The sequence below is a fragment of the Canis aureus genome, chromosome 15, assembly GCF_053574225.1.
Source record: "Canis aureus isolate CA01 chromosome 15, VMU_Caureus_v.1.0, whole genome shotgun sequence".
Taxonomy (NCBI): Eukaryota; Metazoa; Chordata; class Mammalia; order Carnivora; family Canidae; genus Canis; species Canis aureus.
Genome location: NC_135625.1, coordinates 55,427,101 through 55,448,592, shown reverse-complemented (window position 1 = coordinate 55,448,592; position 21,492 = coordinate 55,427,101). Strand labels below are relative to the sequence as shown.

Sequence of the window (21,492 nt, the reverse complement as noted above, 5' to 3'; positions counted from 1 at the left end):
TCTTTGATCCTTCTTCTATGTAACTACTTATCTTATGTTGCAAATTTTAAAAAGTCACCAAGAGACTATTTTCAGGAATTTGGTTGGCATCATTACCAAGTAGAAAGGAAGTCAAATTCCAGCAATGTCTTTGGGGCAAGTTAGAAGTGTAACTGTGTCAAACTGCCTACTTGCAAATAGTTGTGAATTGTGGTTTCTTTATCTGTAAAACTATTTGAATTTGATATTAATGATTCTTTCTAGCTCTAAAATCTAGTAACAGTACTCTTCTTTGATTCCACTAGTGTAGTTATCATCAGATACCAAATGTTGCAGTTTAGATGAAATGAATCAGCATCTCCAGAAACAGATTCTGGATATATACTCTATATTTCAAAATAATAAATATACACATACATATTTTTTTAAGCACCCATAGCACTGGATTCCAACCTTTGAGTTAGTTAAAAATCTTTACTCCTGAGAAATCTATAATCTCACCATACATTTCTGAACTATTAAGGACTGGAACTTAAAAAAAAAAAAAACCTCAGATTATTTATATGAAGATGTTACATGTTTACAAATTTTCATTTGCCAACATTTACACACACAGCATTGCCTTCTGGAAAGATCTTCATTGTGTTAGGAGACTCACTTTATAGAACTGCTTAGTTCCTCTTGAATCCAGTGCTTCTCAGTCAGTTGTGTGGTATTTATAGACTTGCGGTGTTTTGATCTCTCTTTCTCTCCAGCATTATTACTGGGCAATGGTGATTCCAAGGCTTACATGCCATTCCTTCAGTTCTTGGACCAAATGAATTCAGTATGCCTGCTGCTGCAGCCAGGACGCTAAGCACTTGTTGCTACAGCAGAACTTGTGAGAATTCTATTGGGACAGTCAGGCCTTTCCTCAAGGCCCTACCCAGTTGGCTGAAATGATGTTTAATCTCTTTAATTCTGATTCAGGCTTAGAGGGCTCAGTCGGAGCAAGGAAAGGCAGACCTCAAAGCACCTGTGGAGAGCCAGCAGCAGGAGACTGAATCCTGGAACCTGGAATTAAGGGCTAAGTTGGACAAGCTGATGAAATCCATCAGCCAAATGAAAGACCACAAAAGTGTCTTCTGTTTCTGATAGAATATCAGCCCCAGTGAGGATGTCCTCTTTAGATCCCATCAGACCAGACATTAGCAGCTTCGGGAGGGAACTCCGTGAATTGGACAAAAGGAAAAAGGAGGTGTTGGATACCTTTAAAGCACCGTCAAGCCAATTACCTGCCCTACTCAAGCTACAGCCAGAGTTAGAGGAAAGTCCAGCAGTGAAATGCCTGCATTGGAGCCCATTTGGACCACAGATGGAACAGCTGGAGAAGTGTTCATGGCTGGAGCAAAGCTGTTGTTTCACCTGTATTAGCTGCTGGAAGAGCTGAAGGGACTGGGTCACCTGGTTAACTATCAGGATGACTCTGAACAGAGGTGAACCGGCGGAAGGTCCTGTTCACAGAGTTGCTATAGTGTCTGTTTCACAAAGCCTTTGTGGTAGAAACCCAGCTTTGTGTGCCCCAACTCCCCATCAGCCCTTCATCTTCAGGAGTGGGAGGAAGTTTACTATCCTCCACGGCTGCTGATGGGATTCCAGGAAGGTAGTGGGTCACTGACTACAGGAGTTCCCATTGATGGGAATCCTCCTCATTACAAGGTCTCCAGGAGTTCAACATTTTTACTTCAAACCAGAAAACTTTGGCCCCTGAGAAGGGGAAGAGTAAGAGTTTAATGTGTTATTTTGGCTACTCGACTCTTGTGGAGCAACATTCAGTTGGTTCCAGAAAGGGCAGCAGTAGGGGCTGCTGAGGGAGACAGAGGAACTGCATACTACCAGCTTTACGGTTGGATATACCTATCAGGGCCTGAAGCAGGAGCTAAAAACAGATACATTTGTGTGATTATTTGTAACAGAAACCTACTCATATGCTTGGGCCATGGTTCTCTGGTTCAGTCTGCTCAGCTCAAATCCTCAAAATCAGCAGTTCTTTTCCAGCCCCTTGCCCAAAGCCCTCCTGGCGCTTGCTGGGCCCTGCTCTCATTTGGCAGTTCCCTTGTACTGCCCGAGACCATCTCCTGGAGCAGCTGAGCATGCTGAGGGACAAGCTGTTTGGGCAGAACTAGAGGATTGAGGGTACGTTGTTGTCCTGGGCTGACTTTATTAAGCAGGAGAGCCCCCCTGCGCCCCCCATGCAAGTTACTGTTCTGGACATGGTTGTACAAAACCCTGAACTGGTACATGACCTCCTGAAGAATCTGGAATGATGGCCACATCGTGGGCTCTCTGAGCTAGAGCCAGGACCACTAGCTGCCGAAGAAGACGACCCATGTCTGGTACCTTTCTACTACATTTCAGTGAATCATTGGAAAGGGACATTACCTGCTCCAGGGTGGAATATCAGGAGAGTGATAAGGTCATCTACTCTGGCCACCCAAGAGCAGAGAGGTACTGTAGTCACTCCCGCTGACCCAACTCATCCAGCACTACCAACTGCTTAATGAGGGAGAGCATACTGAGAATATGCTATACTTCCTTTACCCCTAAATCCCCTGGAATGAGACTTTTGAGTCCTACCACCAGGATAAAGTAGACAGGTGGATGAGCTGCAAAACCACTGGAGCTTAACCTGAAGCTAGAATTGGATTCATCTAAAGCTAGAGCCCAGGATAGCATGAGGACCAGAGCTAGGCCTGGAGTTAGAGGTAGGACTGGATCTGGGGCCAGCACTGGACCCCACACTAGGCATGGTGGCACAAAGAATGCCACAGCCCAACCTGGGCCCAGAACAGAAGCTGGAGCCTATTCCAGAGCCGTTCCCAGGGAACCCCAGGAGACAACTACCATTGCTCTAGGATATACTTCTAGTATAAAGACGCAAACGAAAGTGGGGCCCCTGTGCATTTTGGTGTTTCCTGTCTGGTTATGTTAGAGGAGTAGATCTGTTCAGAAAGGCATCTTTCTGAACAGAAGTGGCTAATAAACTTTGTGCTGACCTAGGGGAAAAAAAAACTAAGGAAAACCTGTAGACTTTTTGTTTGCTTGTTTTTAAATTAAAAAGGCCCTGTGCAGTTTATCTTACTGTACCTAGTCTTTCATCTGATATTATGAGGACTTTGCAGTTCTTGACCAGAGAATAGTACATTTCATGGAACAGATGTCTGTCTTCCCTATTAAATGTGGTATTTATTAAAAGTTTATTTTCTTTCCTAACCTTCTTGGCGTGATAATGGGTTGGTGGATTTTGAATGTAAAACAAGTATTTAATACGACTATAGCTTAAGGAAACACAGCTTGATGAGGAAGGAAGTTCAATACCCAGTGCTAGGGAAGTTGTGAGAACTCTTAACTTCCTAGTGGTAGCCTTGGGATAACTGTTACGTCCAGTTAGTAGAGATCCAAGGAATTCACATTTATTGCAATTGGAGTTTGTAAATATATTTTTTCTTTCTCTTGAGCTTGCACATACATTTGCAGGGATTCTCCCTTCTGTATTTTCTTCTTTTGCACTGATCAGGCTACACTTACAATGGCAGGTTTAACTATAATTGACTTTTTGCAGCCCACATAGGAAATAAAAACAAATTTTAGTTGTATCTTTATTCTTAAAGTTTTTCCTTTATTTCGTGAATAGTTAATTTTAAGATAAGTTGAAAAATATGTTAAAAACTGAGTGGAACATAAAACAATAAAAAAAAAAAAAAAACAAAAAACGTAGTGGAACATAACCTTGCCCCAATCCTGGTTTTCTTTTTTAGTAGCTCTTTGGTTTCATGACACTGATCTAGAAATTTTTAAGCATCTTTGGTAAATCTTTCTGAGGTAACGCATCAAGTGCTATGTATCATTAGTTATGAAACTGCGTTTGGCAAGATGGACTAGATGATATGTTCTAATTAGTTGTAATCCAGAAACATTGCCAAGATTTATTCTGAATGCAGTATTTTCATATATTGCCCTTGATGTTAGCAAGACTAACCTCACCTATATTGAAAATTATTCTTTAGTGCTCTTTAATGGTGGTGGCTGAGAACCTGAACTGAGATAAAGATACTGCAGTTCTCCTCTTATAATGTCTTGCTTTCATCCTTTTGTTTCCATTATTTCTGTTTCCTCCACTTCTAGGTCTTTATTGTCATAAGAGTAGTGTGAGTTTGGGGCCGATGGTGGAGTAGGAGTAGGTAGCACCAGGAATCCGTCTCCCCACCTGGACAGCTACTGAACTGGCAGCCTCTGTCTGATGTAACTAATTTGGAACTCTGAAATCTGTTGAAGGCTTATAAATTCTCTGGAAAGACTTGGATGGATTTTGGTCAATTTCAGCTTTTAGGTGGTAGCAGCTTATCTATCCTCTGCCCCCAAGCCACGTGGCAGGCAGCTGTGCACATACTCCTGGAGCAGCTTGCACATAGCTGACAGGAGCCACGGTAGGCGAAAAGACCCTATCTTTCATATATTGAGGATATTTGCTCTAATTGCTGATTACTGCTTTTGATCACAGAGGTGCACACAAAAGAGCAGGCAGCCGTTGTTGCCAGGATTCTTTCCCCTCTTTTCCCCATTCAGCTTTTCTTTTTTCTCCTTTTGGGTGCTGGATATTAAAGACGAGGACATTCAAAAACAGCTGCATATATGAGGAAACTTAGTGTCTGTGCATAGCCGAAGAAAAGCTCAGAAGACACCTGAGAAGATGTTAAATTTATACCTAGGGCTGATCTTTGGCACAGAGACAGCTTGCAAAATAAAATAACAACAACAAAAAAGCAAACAGTGAAGAAGGGGGCAAATCCAGTTTCTAGAGGTACTACATTACTAGACTCAAATGGCCAGTGTTCAGGAAAAAAATCATAGTGTAGGGGCACCTGGGTGGCTTAGTGGTTCAGTGTCTGCCTTTGGCTCAGGTCGTGACCCCGGGGTCCTGGGATTAAGTCCCACTACAGGATCCCCACAAGAGCCTGCTTCTCCCTCTGCCTATGACTCTGCCTCTCTCTCTTTGTGTCTCTCATGAATAAAATCTTCAAAAACAAAACAAAACCATAGTGCATATAAAAGAAACAATATGGCCCATTCAAAAGAAAAGAATGATCAACAGAAACTGTCCCTGAAAAAGACCCAATGGCAGGTATATTAGACAAAGACTTTTAAAACAACTCTCTTAAAGATTGCTAAAGAACTAAAGGAAGATGTGGAGAAAGTAAGAAAAAAAATGTATGAACAAAAGGAATCATTGATAAAGTAGGAAGCCAAAAAGAAATTCTGGATCTGAAAAGTACAGTAACTTAAAAATTCACTGGAGGATTCAAAGGCAGATTTGATTAGATGGAAGAAAATCTGTGTACTTGAGGAAAAGACCATGGAAATTAATGAGTTTGAGGAACACAAAGAGAAGAGACGGAAGAAAAATGAACAGAGCCTAAAGGTGCAGTGGAACACCATCAAGCAGACCAGCAATATGCATGCATTGTCAGATTTCTAGAAGGAGAAGAGAAAGATGCAAAGAGAATATTTGAAAAAAATAATGGCAGAAAGCTTCCCACATTTGATGAGAGAAATGAATATAAACATCCGAGAACCTTGAGGAACTCTAATTTAACTCAAAGAGACAAACATTGAGACACACTATAATCAAATCAAAACTTCATAATAAGAAATAAAGTCAAATCAAAATTTTATTGAACAAACCAAGGACACTGGGATCCCTGGGTGGCTCAGCGGTTTAGCACCTGCCTTGGCCCAGGGCATGATCCTGGAGTTCCAGGATCAAGTCCTGCATCAGGCTCTTCTGCATGGAACCTGCTTCTCCCTCTGCCTGTGTCTCTGCCTTTCTCTCTGTCTCTCTCTGTCTCTGTCTCTCATGAATAAATAAATAAAATCTTTTAAAAAAAGACACAGAATCTTGAAAACAGCAGATGTGAATCATCATATACAAGGAATCCTCAGTAAAGATTATGGGTATATTTCTCATGAGAAATTTTGGAGGCCAATAGACAGTGGTCTGATATGTTCTGAGTGCTAAGAGACAAAACTGTCAACCAAGAATTCTCTATCCAGCAAAACTGTCATTAAGTAGTGAGAGAGAAAATAAGACATTCCCAGATTAACAAAAGCTGAGGGAGTTCCTGATCTCTAGACCTGCCATGCAGGAAATGCTCAAGGGAGTCCTGCAAGGTGAAATGAAAGAACACTAGTAAAGGTAGATAAATGGGCAAATATAAAAGCTAGTGTGATTGTAACTATGGCTTGTGACTGTACTTTTTGTTTCCTACGTGATTAAAGAGACCATATTTAAGGTTCGGTATATTAGTGTAAAAGCTAAAAGGAGTTGGGTGTAAAGGAGCAGAGGTTTTGTATGTTATTGAAATTAAGTTGATATAAATTTAGAGTATTATAACAAGGATGTTAAATATAATTTAATATCTGATAATGAGGAAAATAGTTCTAAGGTACACACAAAGGAAATGAGAAAGGAATTTAAGCATTTCACTAGAAAAATATCAGCTAAACACAAAAGAGGACAGGAAGGCAGGAAATTAGGGGAGGGGGGTTTAAGGCATGTAGATAAATGGCATAAAGGGCATAATCACTACTTCCTTATCAGTAACTAAATATAAATGGATTCAACTCTAATCAAAAGACAGTTCGGTAGAATGGATAAATACATAATCTAACTGTAAGAGACCCAAACAGGTTGAAAATGAAAGAATGGGAAAAGATAATCCCTGAAAATAGTACACAAAAGAGATCATGGGTGGCTATTCTAATGTCAGAGAAAATAGACTTTACATCAAGAGAGACATTGTATATTAATACACCAAGAAGATAGAACAGTTTAAACATTTATGTACCTAATGACAGACCATCAAAATATATGAAGGAAAAAAATGACAGAATTGAAAGGAGAAATAGTTCTACAATAAAAGTTGTACCCCCACTCACAGTAATGGATATAATAACCACATAGAAGATCAGTAAAGAGAATTTTTTCCCACTACAGCACGTTACCTCTTTATTTTGTGTCATTTCTCACCTCGCATATTTACCTTTTTTTGGGGGGGGGGGGTGAAAATATTTAAGTTCCACACTCTTAGCAAATTTTAATTATACAACAGAGTGTTGTCAACTGTAATCACCATGTTCTATGAGATCCTCAAGTCCTATGCATTTTATAACTGAAAGTTTATACCCTTTTACCAACCTTTAGCTATTTCTAACCCACCCCACCCCAGCCCCTGGCCACCACTTATCTACTGTGTTTTTTTTTTTTTTAATTTAAATTCAATTAACATAATGCATTATTAGTTTCAGAGGTAGGGGTCAGTGATTGATCAGTCTTCTAAAATTCCGTGCTGACTACATCACATGTCTTCCTTAATGCCCATCATCCAGTTACTCCATTCCCCCACCCCCTCCCCTCCAGCAACCCTCAGTTTGTTAACTATGATTAAGAGTCCCTTATGGTTTGTCCCCCTCTCTGATGTCATCAAGTTTTATTTTTTGCTCTTCCCCTGTAATCCTCTTTTGTTTCTTAAATTTCACATATGAATGATATAATTGTCTTTCTCTGACTTATTTCATGTAGCATAATATCCTCTAGTTCTGTTCATGTCATTGCAAATGGCAATAGTTCATTTTTTGATGGCAGAGTAGTATTTCAGAGAAATTTTTTTAAAAGATTTTTAAATTAATATATTTTAGAGGGAGCATGTGCATGAGCATACGAGTGGTGGGGAGGGGCAGAGGGAGAGGGAGAAGCTGATTCCATGCTGAGCAGGGAGCCTGATGCAGGGCTCAATCCAGGAACCCTGAGATCATGACCTGAGCTGAAGGCAGATGCCTAACTGACTGAGCCACTCAGGTGCCCTAATAAGGAGAGAATTTGAACAACATAATAACCCAGTTGGATTTGACAGACACATACATAACACTCTCTCCAACAACAGAATACACATCATTCTCAAATGCACCTGGATGTTTTCCAGGATGAGATAATATGTTAGGCCACAAATTAAGTCTCAGTTAGATTTAAAAAGATAGATACCATACCAAATACTGTTTCTGACCAAGGTGGTATAACGTTAGAAATCATTAACAAAAGGAAATCAGGAAAATTCAAAAAATTGTGGAGATTAACACTTTTAAACAACTAATGGATTGAAGAAAAATCACAAGGGAAGTTGGAAAATACTTAGAAATGAATGAAAAAGCATCAGAACTTATGTGAAATAACAAAGGTGGTGTGAAGGGGGACCTTTATAGCTATAAATGTCTACATTTAAAACCAAGAACGACCCAAAGTCAACAATGTTACTTTACAACTTAAGGAAATAGAAAGATTTTTTTTGTAAATAACACAAAAAAAAGACCTAAAGCTTGCAGAAGGAAGTAAAGATTAAAGCAGAGAAAGATGAAACAGAATAGAAAAACAGTAGAGAAAACCAGTGAAACTAAAAAAAAAGTTGGTTCTTTGAGAAGATCAACAAAATTGACAAACCTTTAGTTAGGTGTAGACTATGGAAAAACAGAAAAGGCTCAAATTACTAAAATCAGAAATGAAAGTGGAGATATTACTGCAGATTCTAGAGAAACAAAAAGAATTATAAGAAAGTACCATGAGCAATTGTATGCCAACACCTGGGCTAACCTAGATGACATGGACAAGGCCCTAGAAACATAGAACCTACCAAAAGTGTATTGTGAAGAAATAGGAAATATGAACAGACCTATAATTACTAAAGTGATCAAATCACGAATCAAAAATTTTCCAACAAAGAAAAAAGCCCTGGGCCTAATGGTTTCACTGGTGAGTTCTGCCAGACATTTAAAGAGGAACTAATACTGGTCATTCTTAAACTTTTCCCAAAAATTGGAAGTCATTCTAAAAGGCCAGCATTCCATGAGGCCAGCATTAGGCTGGTTCCAATGCCAAAGACAGTATAAGAACACTACAGACCAATACCTCTCATTTATTCTGATGCAAAAGTCCTCAACAAAATACAATCAAACAAAATCTAGCACAATTAAGAGGGTTATAAACCATGATAAGGTGGGGATATATTCCTGGATTGCAAAGATGGTTTAACATAAAAATATGAGCAATTTAATGTGTCCTATCAACAGAATGTAGGATAGAAATCACATGATACCTCAACTGATGCAGAAAAAGCATTTGACAAAATTCAGCACCTTTTCATGACAAAAACAATTAACCTAGGAAGGAGACTACCTCAACGTGATAAAGACTGTATGTGAAAAATTCACAGTGAACGTCATACTTAGTGGTCAAAGTGAAAGTTTTTCCTGTATGATGAGCAACAAGGCAAATGCCCACTTTTATCACTTCAACACATTATTGGATGTTCCAGCGATAGCAGTCAGCCAAGAAAAAGAAGAGACAGCTAAATAGAAATAGAAAAAGTAAAATTATCTTTTTTTTGTAGATAGTATGTCTTATATGTAGAAAGTTCTAGGAATCCCACTCACAAAATAAAGTTAGAACTAATAAATGAATTCAGTACAGGGTACAAAGTCAACACACAGAAATGAGTTCTAGTTCTGTATGTGAGCATGAACAGTTGAAAAGGAAATTACAAAAACAATTCCATTTACTACATCATCCAGAAAAATAAAATACTTAGGAATTCCTAAGCAAGGAAGCTTAAGATTTATACAAAACTGCAAGGAAACTGCAAAACATTGCTGAGAGAAATTAAAGACCCATAAATGAATGAAAACGCATCCCATATACATGGATTGGAAGACAATATTATTAAAAGGTCACTTTTACCCAAAACTGGAACACATTCAATGCATTACATATCAACATCCCAGTGATTTTTTTTTTTTAAAGATTTTTATTTATTCATGAGAGAGACAGAAGCAGAGACTTGGAGAAGCAGGCTCCATTCCAGGAGCTCGGGATCCTGACCTGAGCCAAAGGCAAACACTCAACCACTGAGCCACCCAGGTGTCCCCCCCCCCCTTTTTTTTAAGATCTATTTTCTTACTTTAGAGAGAGAATAAGCAGAAAGGGCAGAGGTTGAGAGAGGGAGAGAATCTCAAGCAGACTCCATGCTGAGCATAGAGCCCAACTTGGGGCTTGATCTGACCACACTGAGGTCATGACCTGAGCTGAAACCAAGAGTTGGCCATTTAACCAGCTGCGCCACCCAGGTGCCCCAGTGATGTGATGTATTGTCTGTTTGTTTGTTTCTTGCAGATAGAAAAACCCATCCTAATATTCACATGGAATCTCAGAGGGCCCCAGATGGCCAAAATAATCTTGAAAAAAGAATAGAACTGGAGGACCCACAGTTAGTAATTTTAAAACATAACTGTAAATCTGCAATAATGTAAACAGTGTGGGATTGGCATGAAGACAGTTATATATATAGTCCAGTAGAATAGAAAAGAGAACCCAAAAATAAACTGTCAAATACAAGGTCAAATGATTTTTAACAAGGGTACCAAGACCATTCTGAGGGGGAAAGAACAGTCTTCAACAAATGGTGCTGGGAAAACGGTATCTACATGCAAAAGAATGAAGTTGGACCCTTACCTAACGCCATACTCAAAAATTTAAAATGGAGCAATGACCTAAATATAAGACCTAAAACAATTATTGACCATAAATAAAATGAGAAACTTAGGCAAGCTCAAGAAGATAAGTTTATTCAGGAATAATAGAGGAACTACAGTTTGGAAGAAGCAAACTATAGCATGCTACAGGCAAGTCCATTAAAGGTTTTTGGTAGATTGTATTTATGGGTTGTTCCATTATGGGAATGGAAAGGGGGGAAAGTTCAGTTAGAGTCTGCAAAAGTCAAAAACAGAGGAAACCAGCCTTGAAAATATTCCATTGCAAACAAAATCATCCCAGTCACCTGAGCAAAGCTCAAGTCATCCCATTTGTGAGATCAATCCAATTTGCATTCGTTACTCTGGCAAAACTTGCCAAGGTCGATATAGTACAACCTCTGATCATCCCCCAGTGCAAGAAAGCTTGAACACTATCCACTTTCTGTAAATCAGACATTCACAGGACTCAGTCTTTTAGTCCTTAGGTTTATCATCCCGGGGTACATGTGTGAGATTCTCCATCTTATATTCTCCGGTTCTATTTTAGATTGAAATTCTTTGACACAACAAAACCATTTAAAGAAAATACATGACTAAAGCTTTACAACATTGAATTTGGCAGTGATTTCTTGGATAGGACACCAGAAGCACAGGTAACAAAAGAAAAAATAGACCCTTTGGACTTAATGAAAATTTTAAAATTTTGTGACTCTGAAGACTCTGTCCAGAGTAAAAAGGCAACCCACAGAATGGGAGAAAACATTTGCAAATCATGTATCTGAGAAAGGGTTAATAACCATAATGTATAGAAAACTCCTAAAGCTCAACAACAAAATCAAATATCCCAACTCAAAAATAGGAAAAGGACTGTAATAGACATTTTTGCAAGGAAGATAGATGAATGGTCATTGAACACATGAAAAGATGCTGAACATCACTAATCATTAGGAAAATGCAAATCAAAATTATAATGAGATACTTCCTTGCACCCATTAGTATGGCTACTATCAAAAAAGCAGAAAACAGTATCACAAATTCTACTGAAACTAACACTATACTATATTTTAACTAACTAGACTGTAAATAAAAACTTGAAACATCTAAAGAAGAGAGGGAAAGAAACAGAACCATAAGAAAGAAGCAGAACGCAATAAAGCGTAGGAAGGCATGTGGAAAAATTAGAACCCTTGTGTTCTATAGGTGGGCATAAAAAATGGCATAGCCACTAGGAAAACAGCATGGAGGCTCCTCAAAAATTAAAAACAGAATTACCATATGATCTATCAGTCCCACTCCTGGGTATATACAGCAAAAAGAATTGAAAGCATATCTTGAAGAGGTATTTGTGCACTTATGTCTGAGCTCACAGTAGCTTAAACATGGAAGCAGTCCAAGTGTCTATGTCCAGGTGTGCATAGACAAGCAAAATGTGATATAAATGCAAAGTAACGTTATTCAGTATTAAAAAGGAAGGAAAAGAACTCTTAAGATTCCACTTACATGAGGTATTTAGAGCAGCCAAAATTATAATGACAGGGAGGGAGGGAGAAAATGGGGAGGTTAGTGGTATAGAATTTTCAGTTTTATAAAATGAAAAGAGATGGGGATAAATGGTAGTAATGGTTGTTGTACAACAATCTGGAATGTATTTAATAGCACTGAACTGTGCACTTATACAAATGGTTAAGCCAGTAGATTTTATATTAAGCCTACCACAATAAAAAAAATTTAGAAAATATTACAAATTCATCTCATCTGTACTGTTTCAGTCTATTGATGGTGCCACCACCAAATTAATCTTTCCAACACTGCTTTGTTTATATCATTTCTATGCTCAACAATTTCTCTTGGTCTCTGATGTCTACCCTTTATCCTTACCTTCCACTGTTGTCAAAATCCTCTGTTAGCTAAACTAATTACTTAACTAATTAACTTTCTCCCAAACCCGTCTATGACCTTTTGATGCCTGCGTGATGCACTTGCTCTTCCTTTAATGTTCTTTCCTCCTTTTTCCCTTCCCTTTCTTAATATGTAAATCTTTTTAAGGATTTCTTTAAATTTGAACTCTCTTAGGAAATGTTTAATTGCCTCACTTATAGTGACTTTGGTGACTTAACTTTCTTTTAAAGACCTCTGATATTTATGGTTTAAACAATTCGTTTAGTAATTGACACTGGTTGGTATTTGTGGGTGTGTACCTATCTCATTTTCCCAAGTGTCTCCAAACTTAGTGGGTTCAAAGCTGTAATCTTAAAAGGATTTCTAATACCCATTTCACTTAAAATGAATTGATTTATTGCTGCTACGTAAAAATAATAACTAAAGATGCTACTTAGAAAATTCCAGACCTATCTGTCAAGAGTCAAGAGCATCTGGTAATGTTTATGCAGAAGATATACTTGGTATTCTGATTGGGTCCTAGCTCTTGTTAAATTTTTCTAGAGCAATTAAACGTGGTACCAGTCAGTAAGTTGTCTGTCTGTCAGGGTAACTTAGTAACTTAGTATGTATGTCTAGCCAGTAAAATAATTTTGCAAAATTTGGAATCTTATTTTGTTTTTTCTATACTACTATATCAGAATCAGTATTAGTATTTGGGTACTAATACTTAACCTTTTATCCATGTGCTAGGTTAAATAAAGTTAGTTATGGAAATGCCTCACTAGGTCACTGTTAGAATGCTTGTGAACATTTTGTTTTGTTTTTAAGTCAGCAATTCTGTGACTGTAAATAGTATAGTCTTTACTGTACTTTACTATCGTACTGCATTTTCTCTATGGAAGTCAGGTTTTTGTCTTTGCTTAAGGGTAGATTGCACAAAAGTTTCTGTTTTGTGTGTGTGCATTTATACACATATGCCTTCTCTAGAGTTGTAAGTAGAATATTGAAGTAGTAAAGGAAATTTATTGCTCTTAAGAAAATGTGGAGAACATTTGAGTGACTTTTATGCTTTCTGTTAAACACCTGGAAAAATAAGGGAGTATTATTTCAAGAATTTAAATGGGGAATGTGTTTAACATGTGCACAAAACGAAATAATGAATTAAATTTTTGACCTACTATAGTAGTACTCATTTTAAGCAGTACCTTTTTTGTTTTATAAGTTATTGTTTCACCCATTGTTTTTGGAGAATCTAATTAGAATTGTAAGTTGTTCATGGGTAGGGATTTGATCTTATATTTCTTTGTATACTCAACATCTCAGCCAGTATCTTTACATCACAGTGCATCAACAAATATTAGGATGATAAAATGTCTATTTATTCTGGCTTTTGGGTTTGTGTGTGTGTGTAAGAATTATTTTACTCTGATTTTATTGGATGTGTTTTTTGTTTTTTGTTTTTTTACAGCCCCATTGACAAACCTTCAGATTCTCTCAGTATAGGGAATGGTGATAATTCCCAGCAGGTAAGATTTTGATTCTATATCATTTCATTTATCTTCCATTCCCTGAAACAAGGCATTCTATGCAAGTAAATTTTCTGGATAGTGGAAAATACTTTAAATACTGAATGCCTTCTTCAGTCTTGATTTTAAGAATTGTTTCTCTGCTGTACGCTCCCCATGTTGCCTTTTGTCAACCTTAATTTTGTTTCTCACAATGTTCTTGCCCCAACAGTTTTCCCTTTCCCCAAATGACTATGGGCTTTGAGATAATAAACCAAATAGTTCAGTGCAGAGTTGTATCCACATTGATACTGAGTAAAGTCCTGATCTTGTATCCTGCTTTGTAACATCTTGTCCAGTTGCTAGTTTTTCACTGCATAAGTTTCTGTACACCTTCTTATATTGGTACAAAAAATATGTAGTTCTAATCTGTTCCATAAAGAATGGCCAGTTCCCCACAATGTTTATGAGAAATTTCGAGATCTAAAATGCACTGCTTTTCCAGAATTTCTGCTCATAGGTTCCATAAAAGAATTTGAAAATCTGTACATCCCTTGTATATTTTAGGCTAGTATTAAAGATTCTTTTTATAGTAAGTTAAAAATAGTTGTAAAGGATGTAATTTTTAGGATATTGGTAAATATTGATTTTTTAAATAAAAGCACTATATTGCTTTTTAATAAGTAAGAGATTTAGGTATCAGAAATCATTCATTTAAAAAAAACTGCATGCTTTCTTTTAACATTCAAATTTTACATCATTCCATGTTCTTCTTGAACTCATTCTTCTATTTCTACTGCCATCACAGGATTTTATCTTAATACAATATAGTTAATTCTTGACAGGCATGTACTTCTCTCAAAAATAGACATGTATTTTGAATTGGAAACAATATTTTTTTTCCTGACACAAGGCTTTAAATGCCAATTTTCTTTCTTCTTTTTAAAATTTTTTAGAAGGATTTATTTATTTGAGAGAAAGAGTAAAGGCACAGTGGAGAGGAGAAGAGGGAGAGGGAGGGAGAAACTTAAACAGACTCCTCGGTGAGCACAGAGCCTGCTACAGGGCTCAATCTAAGTACCCTGAGATCATAACCTGAGCCAAAACCAAGAGTCAGATGCTTAAGTGACTGCACCATCCTGGCGACCCCCCCTCCCGCCCCCGATCTTTCTTTCTTCTGAATTTTTATTCATTGTTTTGATATGGTCAGACTCTAGTCATGAGTCATTCTCATCACCTGTCTGAATATTTCTAATATTATTTCTGTTGCTCCCAGAAAGTTTTTGCTCTTGGTCAAAACACTATAGTTAGATCCTAAAGAGTGAGCGATATTCTTTTTGTAAAGTGAGAGAAGATAGCTTCTGAAAGGAGAGGAGGCTGGCTTAGTCTTTTCAAGGAGGGTCAGTTTTAGAAAAGAGTACATATGTACTTGATGGATTTTTTGAAAATTCATGTTCTTGTAAAAAAGTCTTTAAGCACCCCACTTTGAAACCACTGTTCTAATACCTTTCATTGCAGGCCTTTTTAATGGTGACTTATTAAAGTGTATAAACTTGTATTGATTATTCTTTTCTTTTCCTATTTTATTTAGATATCTAACAGTGATACGCCTTCACCACCACCTGGTTTATCAAAATCCAATCCAGTCATCCCCATCAGTTCATCCAATCACAGTGCACGGTCTCCTTTTGAAGGGGCAGTAACTGAGTCACAGTCGTTATTCTCAGATAATTTTCGCCATCCCAACCCGATCCCAAGTGGGCTTCCTCCTTTCCCCAGCTCCCCACAGACATCTAGTGACTGGCCTACAGCACCAGAGCCACAGAGTCTCTTCACATCAGGTATACAACAATACTAACTGCATGTTAATAATTTCACTCAGGTTGAAATGAGACCTTGCAGGATGTGTTTTTACTCCTTTAAGCCACCTCTACTCCCTTTTTCATAAAGTTGTAAACATTTAAACTGCATTGGAATAGGATAATAAGTAAATTGTGTGACCTAGGACTTACTGTGTTGACAGATTTCTCTAGAAATCATGGGTTAGATCATTTTTCTGATAATAAAATGCTTATTCCTCTAGGAATTATTAAGGGCTTACATTTTTAACCTTATTTGTGTTTATATAGTTAAATTTAAGATTTTTTTTCTCCAGCCGACAAAGAGGTATGTTACTTAATATTGAAAGTTACATTTTGACATTTTTGAGCCATTTTCATTTTTATTCATTATAAGTTTTCTTATTGATGTGAAGGATGGCATAGAATTAACATTGAAAATATAACACCTATTATCAGTGGAGCAGACAATTTTAAAAAATACATAAAGTTTAAGTAGATATTTTTTTCATTAAGTTACTTTATTTTTTTCCTGGTAGTATATAAAGCAAATATTCAAAATCACTTAGACTTTGCCTTTGATAAATACATTTTGATAAAGTCTAAAAATAGACTTTACTAATTGAATTCTCTTACAATCATGTAATACCTTATTTCATTGAAATGACTTCTTCCATGTTTTGGTTGTGAATAGCTGAAGGTATAATTTGGGTTTCAAGTATTTTGTTTTCTTCAATTACCAAAATCTGTATCATTCATTTTTTATTGGTAACTTAAGAATGCAATCATTGGTAGAAGTATATGAGACCTTTTATAATATGATAATGTGCTAAGAAGGCATACAGCCTTTGGATATATTTGCCTTTATCTTGTAATACGATGTGTTTAACTTTCACTAGTATAACTTTCCTGAAGTGTACAAGTGAACTGCGTATTTTCAATTTATTACCAATTGTGTTCCCAACAGAAACAATCCCAGTATCATCCTCTACAGACTGGCAAGCAGCATTTGGCTTTGGTTCTTCTAAACAACCAGAGGATGACTTGGGTTTTGACCCCTTTGATGTCACTCGAAAAGCCTTAGCAGACCTGATTGAAAAGGAACTGTCAGTCCAAGACCAGCCTTCCCTCTCGCCCACATCTCTTCAGAACTCCTCTTCACACACTACAACCGCCAAAGGTCCGGGCTCTGGATTCCTGCATCCTGCTGCACCGACAAATGCCAACTCTCTCAATAGTACCTTTTCAGTCTTGCCACAGAGGTTCCCTCAATTTCAGCAGCACCGAGCAGTTTATAATTCATTCAGTTTTCCAGGCCAGGCAGCCCGCTATCCTTGGATGGCCTTTCCACGCAATAGCATCATGCACTTGAACCACACAGCAAACCCCACCTCAAATAGTAATTTCTTGGACTTGAATCTCCCGCCACAGCACAACACAGGTCTGGGAGGGATCCCTATAGCAGGTAGGTTCATTTATAGCCTTTGAGAATTTGTGAATAACTCATGCCTTCAGGTTTTTGGGTGGGAAGGAAGGGAATTTTTGAATAACAGAGAGTACTTATTATTCTTGGAAATTTCTATGGGGAAAAAAAAGTCCTTATCATCATCTAAAAAATTTTTAATTGGATGGATGCCTTGTAATATTGAGCTTTATAAGGATGGTGGAGTATTATACCTAATTATAACCTGGAAGCATTTTATTTAACAGGGTAGTTACCATACTTTCATATGGAATATAAATGCACAAAGAAAAAGAAAAAAATGGGCTCTGAAATCATGGTGCTGGAAAGTCCAACACCATGGTACAAATTCTGATTATACATTCTAAAAGTAAACTGATTCAAAAAAATTTTTTTGAGATGGTACTTAGTGAGAGCATGAGGGACAAAGCCACTCTTTGACTACTTTTGGCAATTACTTATACAAAAGTATAAGTGTATCTGACTGATACACATGCGCAAACACACACACACACACACACGTAAACTGGGCTATATGTTAATAAAGTACTTAATATTTGAGAACTCTGTTTATTAATGTTTCACAGATAACGTGTATACTTTCTGTGAAAAAGCAGTTGTTTAAGGAAAGATACTTTCCCTTTTGGTCTGTCATGTTTTTATTTCTATGGAAAATGTTAGGTTCTTTAAGAGTGATACCAGAATACTTCTGGTTTTGTACTGCTACCCTTGAAGGTTTCAGAACTTTTGGGTTTTAAGGTCCCATATAACATTTATTAGATCAAGTGACTTCTGTATCTAAAGAAATCCTTCTTGTTAATTTTATTTTTTTTTCAAATTTATTTAATTTGGGCTTTAGAAATAGATGACTAGTAAAAGAGAATTTCTCTCTCTTCTGATTCTCAAGTAGAATAGAATAGTCCCTCACAATGTTACATAACTCATAAAATTATTTGTTATCCCTTGTCATGGCCTTTAAGATATGGCATGGCACAGTCTTACTGTAATAATGTGCTGTTACCAGCAGGTTGTTTGTTCTCTTGTTTTTAGTAAGATTGATAGGTGAATTTGGAGAGATCCATCAGAGTTCTTTGACTCTGTTCTTTTTGTGATCAACCACATTTCATTTTCAAGACAAGTAGATGGGTTAAGGGAATATGGTTTGTGGCTTTTGATACAGTGAATTTTACAGTTGATAAAGTGAAGTTACTTTATATAAATATGATAGCACCAATCTATTGGTTCATCTTTCAGTGGGATTCATGATATTTGTTCATTTGATTATGGTAGTTAGTAGGTAATTCAGAGTGACATTTTTCAGTCTTCTCCTTCTAATGTGATACTCACTTGTGAAACACTTAAGTATTGAGTTCCTGATACTGCTTTTTTAATCTTCCATTCACGACAGCATGTTAGAGTGTAATTTTGTTTTGTTTTGCTTTAATCATTTAGAAATGTGGCATTTTAATGACTAGTAGTGTATTTCATGACCAGTAACAACATTAAGAGTTAAAGTTCCCCTAAATATCCTAAACATTCAAAAATAAAATATTAAACCAATTACAGTGAATATTTGGGTTCTTGTTTGCCCAACAATGAACTAGGCCATGTGGTTAATATAAAAGAACTATAAAATATGGATACTATTTCCAGGAATTTTGCAGTGTAGTTGAAGAAATAATATTATGTATGAGAGTGGTAACTGTATGATAACTGGAATCTGAGAGATTATCAGATGAGGCTATAATTGTTGGGAAGGCTTCATTGAAGTAGGAATTGATCTGTACTGTGGTATCTTGGATTTGGGTTAGTGGGGAAAAGAGAGACCTTTTATACTGATGGGAACTCCTGAATAAAGATGTGAAGACAGGAATTAGTATGTCATTTCATTAAGAAGCAATAAAACTGCCTTCAGTAATGGGAGGTGCTTCATGTATAAATAGAATGGATGAGAACTTGGGGAACTCTGACAGCAAGGCAACATAGTATGGACTTGATATGTTAGGAAGAAGGGTGCCTTTGGGGGATGATAGTTCTTAGCTATCTTCATTGTATACTTTTATTTGACTTACTACATGACTATCTTCAGTAAGTTATCCGTTCTTCTGATTTCACAGTTACCATATTGTCCATTAGCACAAAAAGAATAATTTTAACCCAGATATTTCAAACCAGTATATATTGTGAAAACGCCACAGTGGTCATGAATAATTACTGATTTGTGAGTATAGTTGTCCTCATGTTAGTCATTTGAAATCTTCATCTAAACTAGATACTTTATGAAAAAAATGTGGCATTAAATTATGGTCTTATTCTGTGGGTTTTCCTTTTAAAATATACTCAACTATAGAACATAAAATACTTTTTTTCCCCAGAAATTCTAAGAATGAAGTTACCAACTTGTAGGTCCTGAATCATTGTCATATTTTCTGGGAGGTTGGGAGAGTTTGTTATTTCAGATTTTCTGTTTTTGTCTGTGCATACTTGTTTGATATTTAAATGGTGACTTATGAATAAGCTTATTATTAGGTTACTTTTAAGTCTCTGATGAGAAATTTTAGTTTTAATGCACCAAAAGATTTAAAATTGTTAAGAGTTAGAATACTCTCATGTCCTATAAATATTAGGGAGATATCTCAGGAAGCTGAATGTGCTAAGTCTCAAAACAGAATAGTTATATAATTATAGCCAGATCATTTGGGACTTTCAGTAATAATTAGAAATGACAGAAAGTGAAATTCTGGAAAACTATGTATATTTTAACTGTGTCTAATATGAAGCAATTTAATACCTAGGCAATATCTGCCTCCCCCACCCCTAATTATAAATCATTTGTACTTGGGTTGAACTATTGAAGTAGGTTCAACTTTGTACCCTGCAATGAATATCATGGTATCTTACCAGGGGAGCTGTTGGTGAAGTGCTTCATTAATGGAGAGTACCTACTGTTTCTATGATACCTGCCACTTTAAGATATGCTTAGACTGGAAAAGGCATGTATATTTATTTATTCTTTAGATACGTAGAGCAAAACAGGGTCCCTGACCTTTAAGAACAAATAACTCAGGTGTCACTCACCTATATATCTTACAGATACCATGTCTATATTTATTATATATTTGTATTTAAACTTTTAGTGTTGGTTTGTTTCAGTTAGATTATTAAAAATTGTTATATCTGAAACCTATCATGGGAAGGACAGTTGCCAGAAGTTTGACAGAAATGCGGCTTCCATTTCTTATGCCTACATGAAAACTTTTTTTTTTTTTTTTTTTTTGCTTAAGATTAGTTATTTCCTTAATTTGGCAAAATCTTTTTACTATCATTTTCTTGGCTGCACATCCAGTTTGCTAACCGTAGAAGGATTTTTGAAATAAATATTCTTGAGGGAAACCTTTGATTAGTGGAAAATTATAGTAGGTCCCTTCAGATATTTTTTATTATTGGAACCATGTGTTTGTTTTTGTTTAAGAAGTGACTTTTCCTAAAAAGTGACTTAGCTTGTTCAGCTCCTTCTTTTAGAAATAGCAAATCTATGTTCCAGGTTAAATAATTTATTAAAAATCAAACATTCAATTAGTAGTAGTAGTAGTAGTACCACCCAGATCCCACATTCAAAATGAAATGTTTTTCCACTCCAACATTGATGTTCACCTTCACAAATGAAGATCACTGGCTTGTACTTTAACTTGGCTTTCTTCCTATAGTAATTGATTGTTGCTCTCACACCCTTGCAGATTCCTTTTCATCATTAGTATATATTCCTGAGACAATTGGCCCAGCTCAGGGGTATGGCCTATAGCTTACAAAATAGAATGAAGTTTATCAACTTGAAAAAAAATGAATGTCTTGCGTAGTCCTTATTAGTATCATGTTCTCACCAGAAACCCTATGTAAAGTTTTTTCTACACAGCCTCCTTGCTGTGTACTTGGAGTTTATAGAATCTTGGCCAATTTACTGAAAATTATGAAATAACCTGTTCTAAAGGCTGAGAGTCTTTCTTCATATTGTCAGTTAAATATTTCCAAATGTAATTTTGCAAATTTATTTTTCAAAGGACTCTGCCAAGATGTTTTTATTCCATAACACTAAAAATTATTTGGAAAACAAATAATAGTCTCAGTCTGTAAGCATTGTTGTTTTAAGATATGCTTAGAAAAATATTTGAAACTGTTTAGGATTGGATTTTTTTCGTGTTTTCATGAAAGGACA

General features: G+C 36.5%; 1 protein-coding gene and 1 pseudogene across 7 annotated transcripts in view; both read left to right on the top strand.

The window, feature by feature from the left end:
* CNOT4 (CCR4-NOT transcription complex subunit 4) overlaps nucleotides 1-21,492 on the top strand; it is a 137,271-nt gene that overhangs the window by 88,909 nt on the left and 26,870 nt on the right. For all 7 annotated transcript variants that reach the window (XM_077850044.1, XM_077850041.1, XM_077850042.1 and 4 more), the window contains 3 exons: nucleotides 13,943-14,000; nucleotides 15,571-15,820; nucleotides 16,785-17,282. In XM_077850044.1, coding sequence (XP_077706170.1) covers nucleotides 13,943-14,000; nucleotides 15,571-15,820; nucleotides 16,785-17,282 — 806 coding nt within the window. The remainder of the gene's footprint in view (nucleotides 1-13,942; nucleotides 14,001-15,570; nucleotides 15,821-16,784; nucleotides 17,283-21,492) is intronic.
* Nucleotides 665-5,052, top strand: LOC144285116 (signal transducer and activator of transcription 2 pseudogene; annotated as a pseudogene).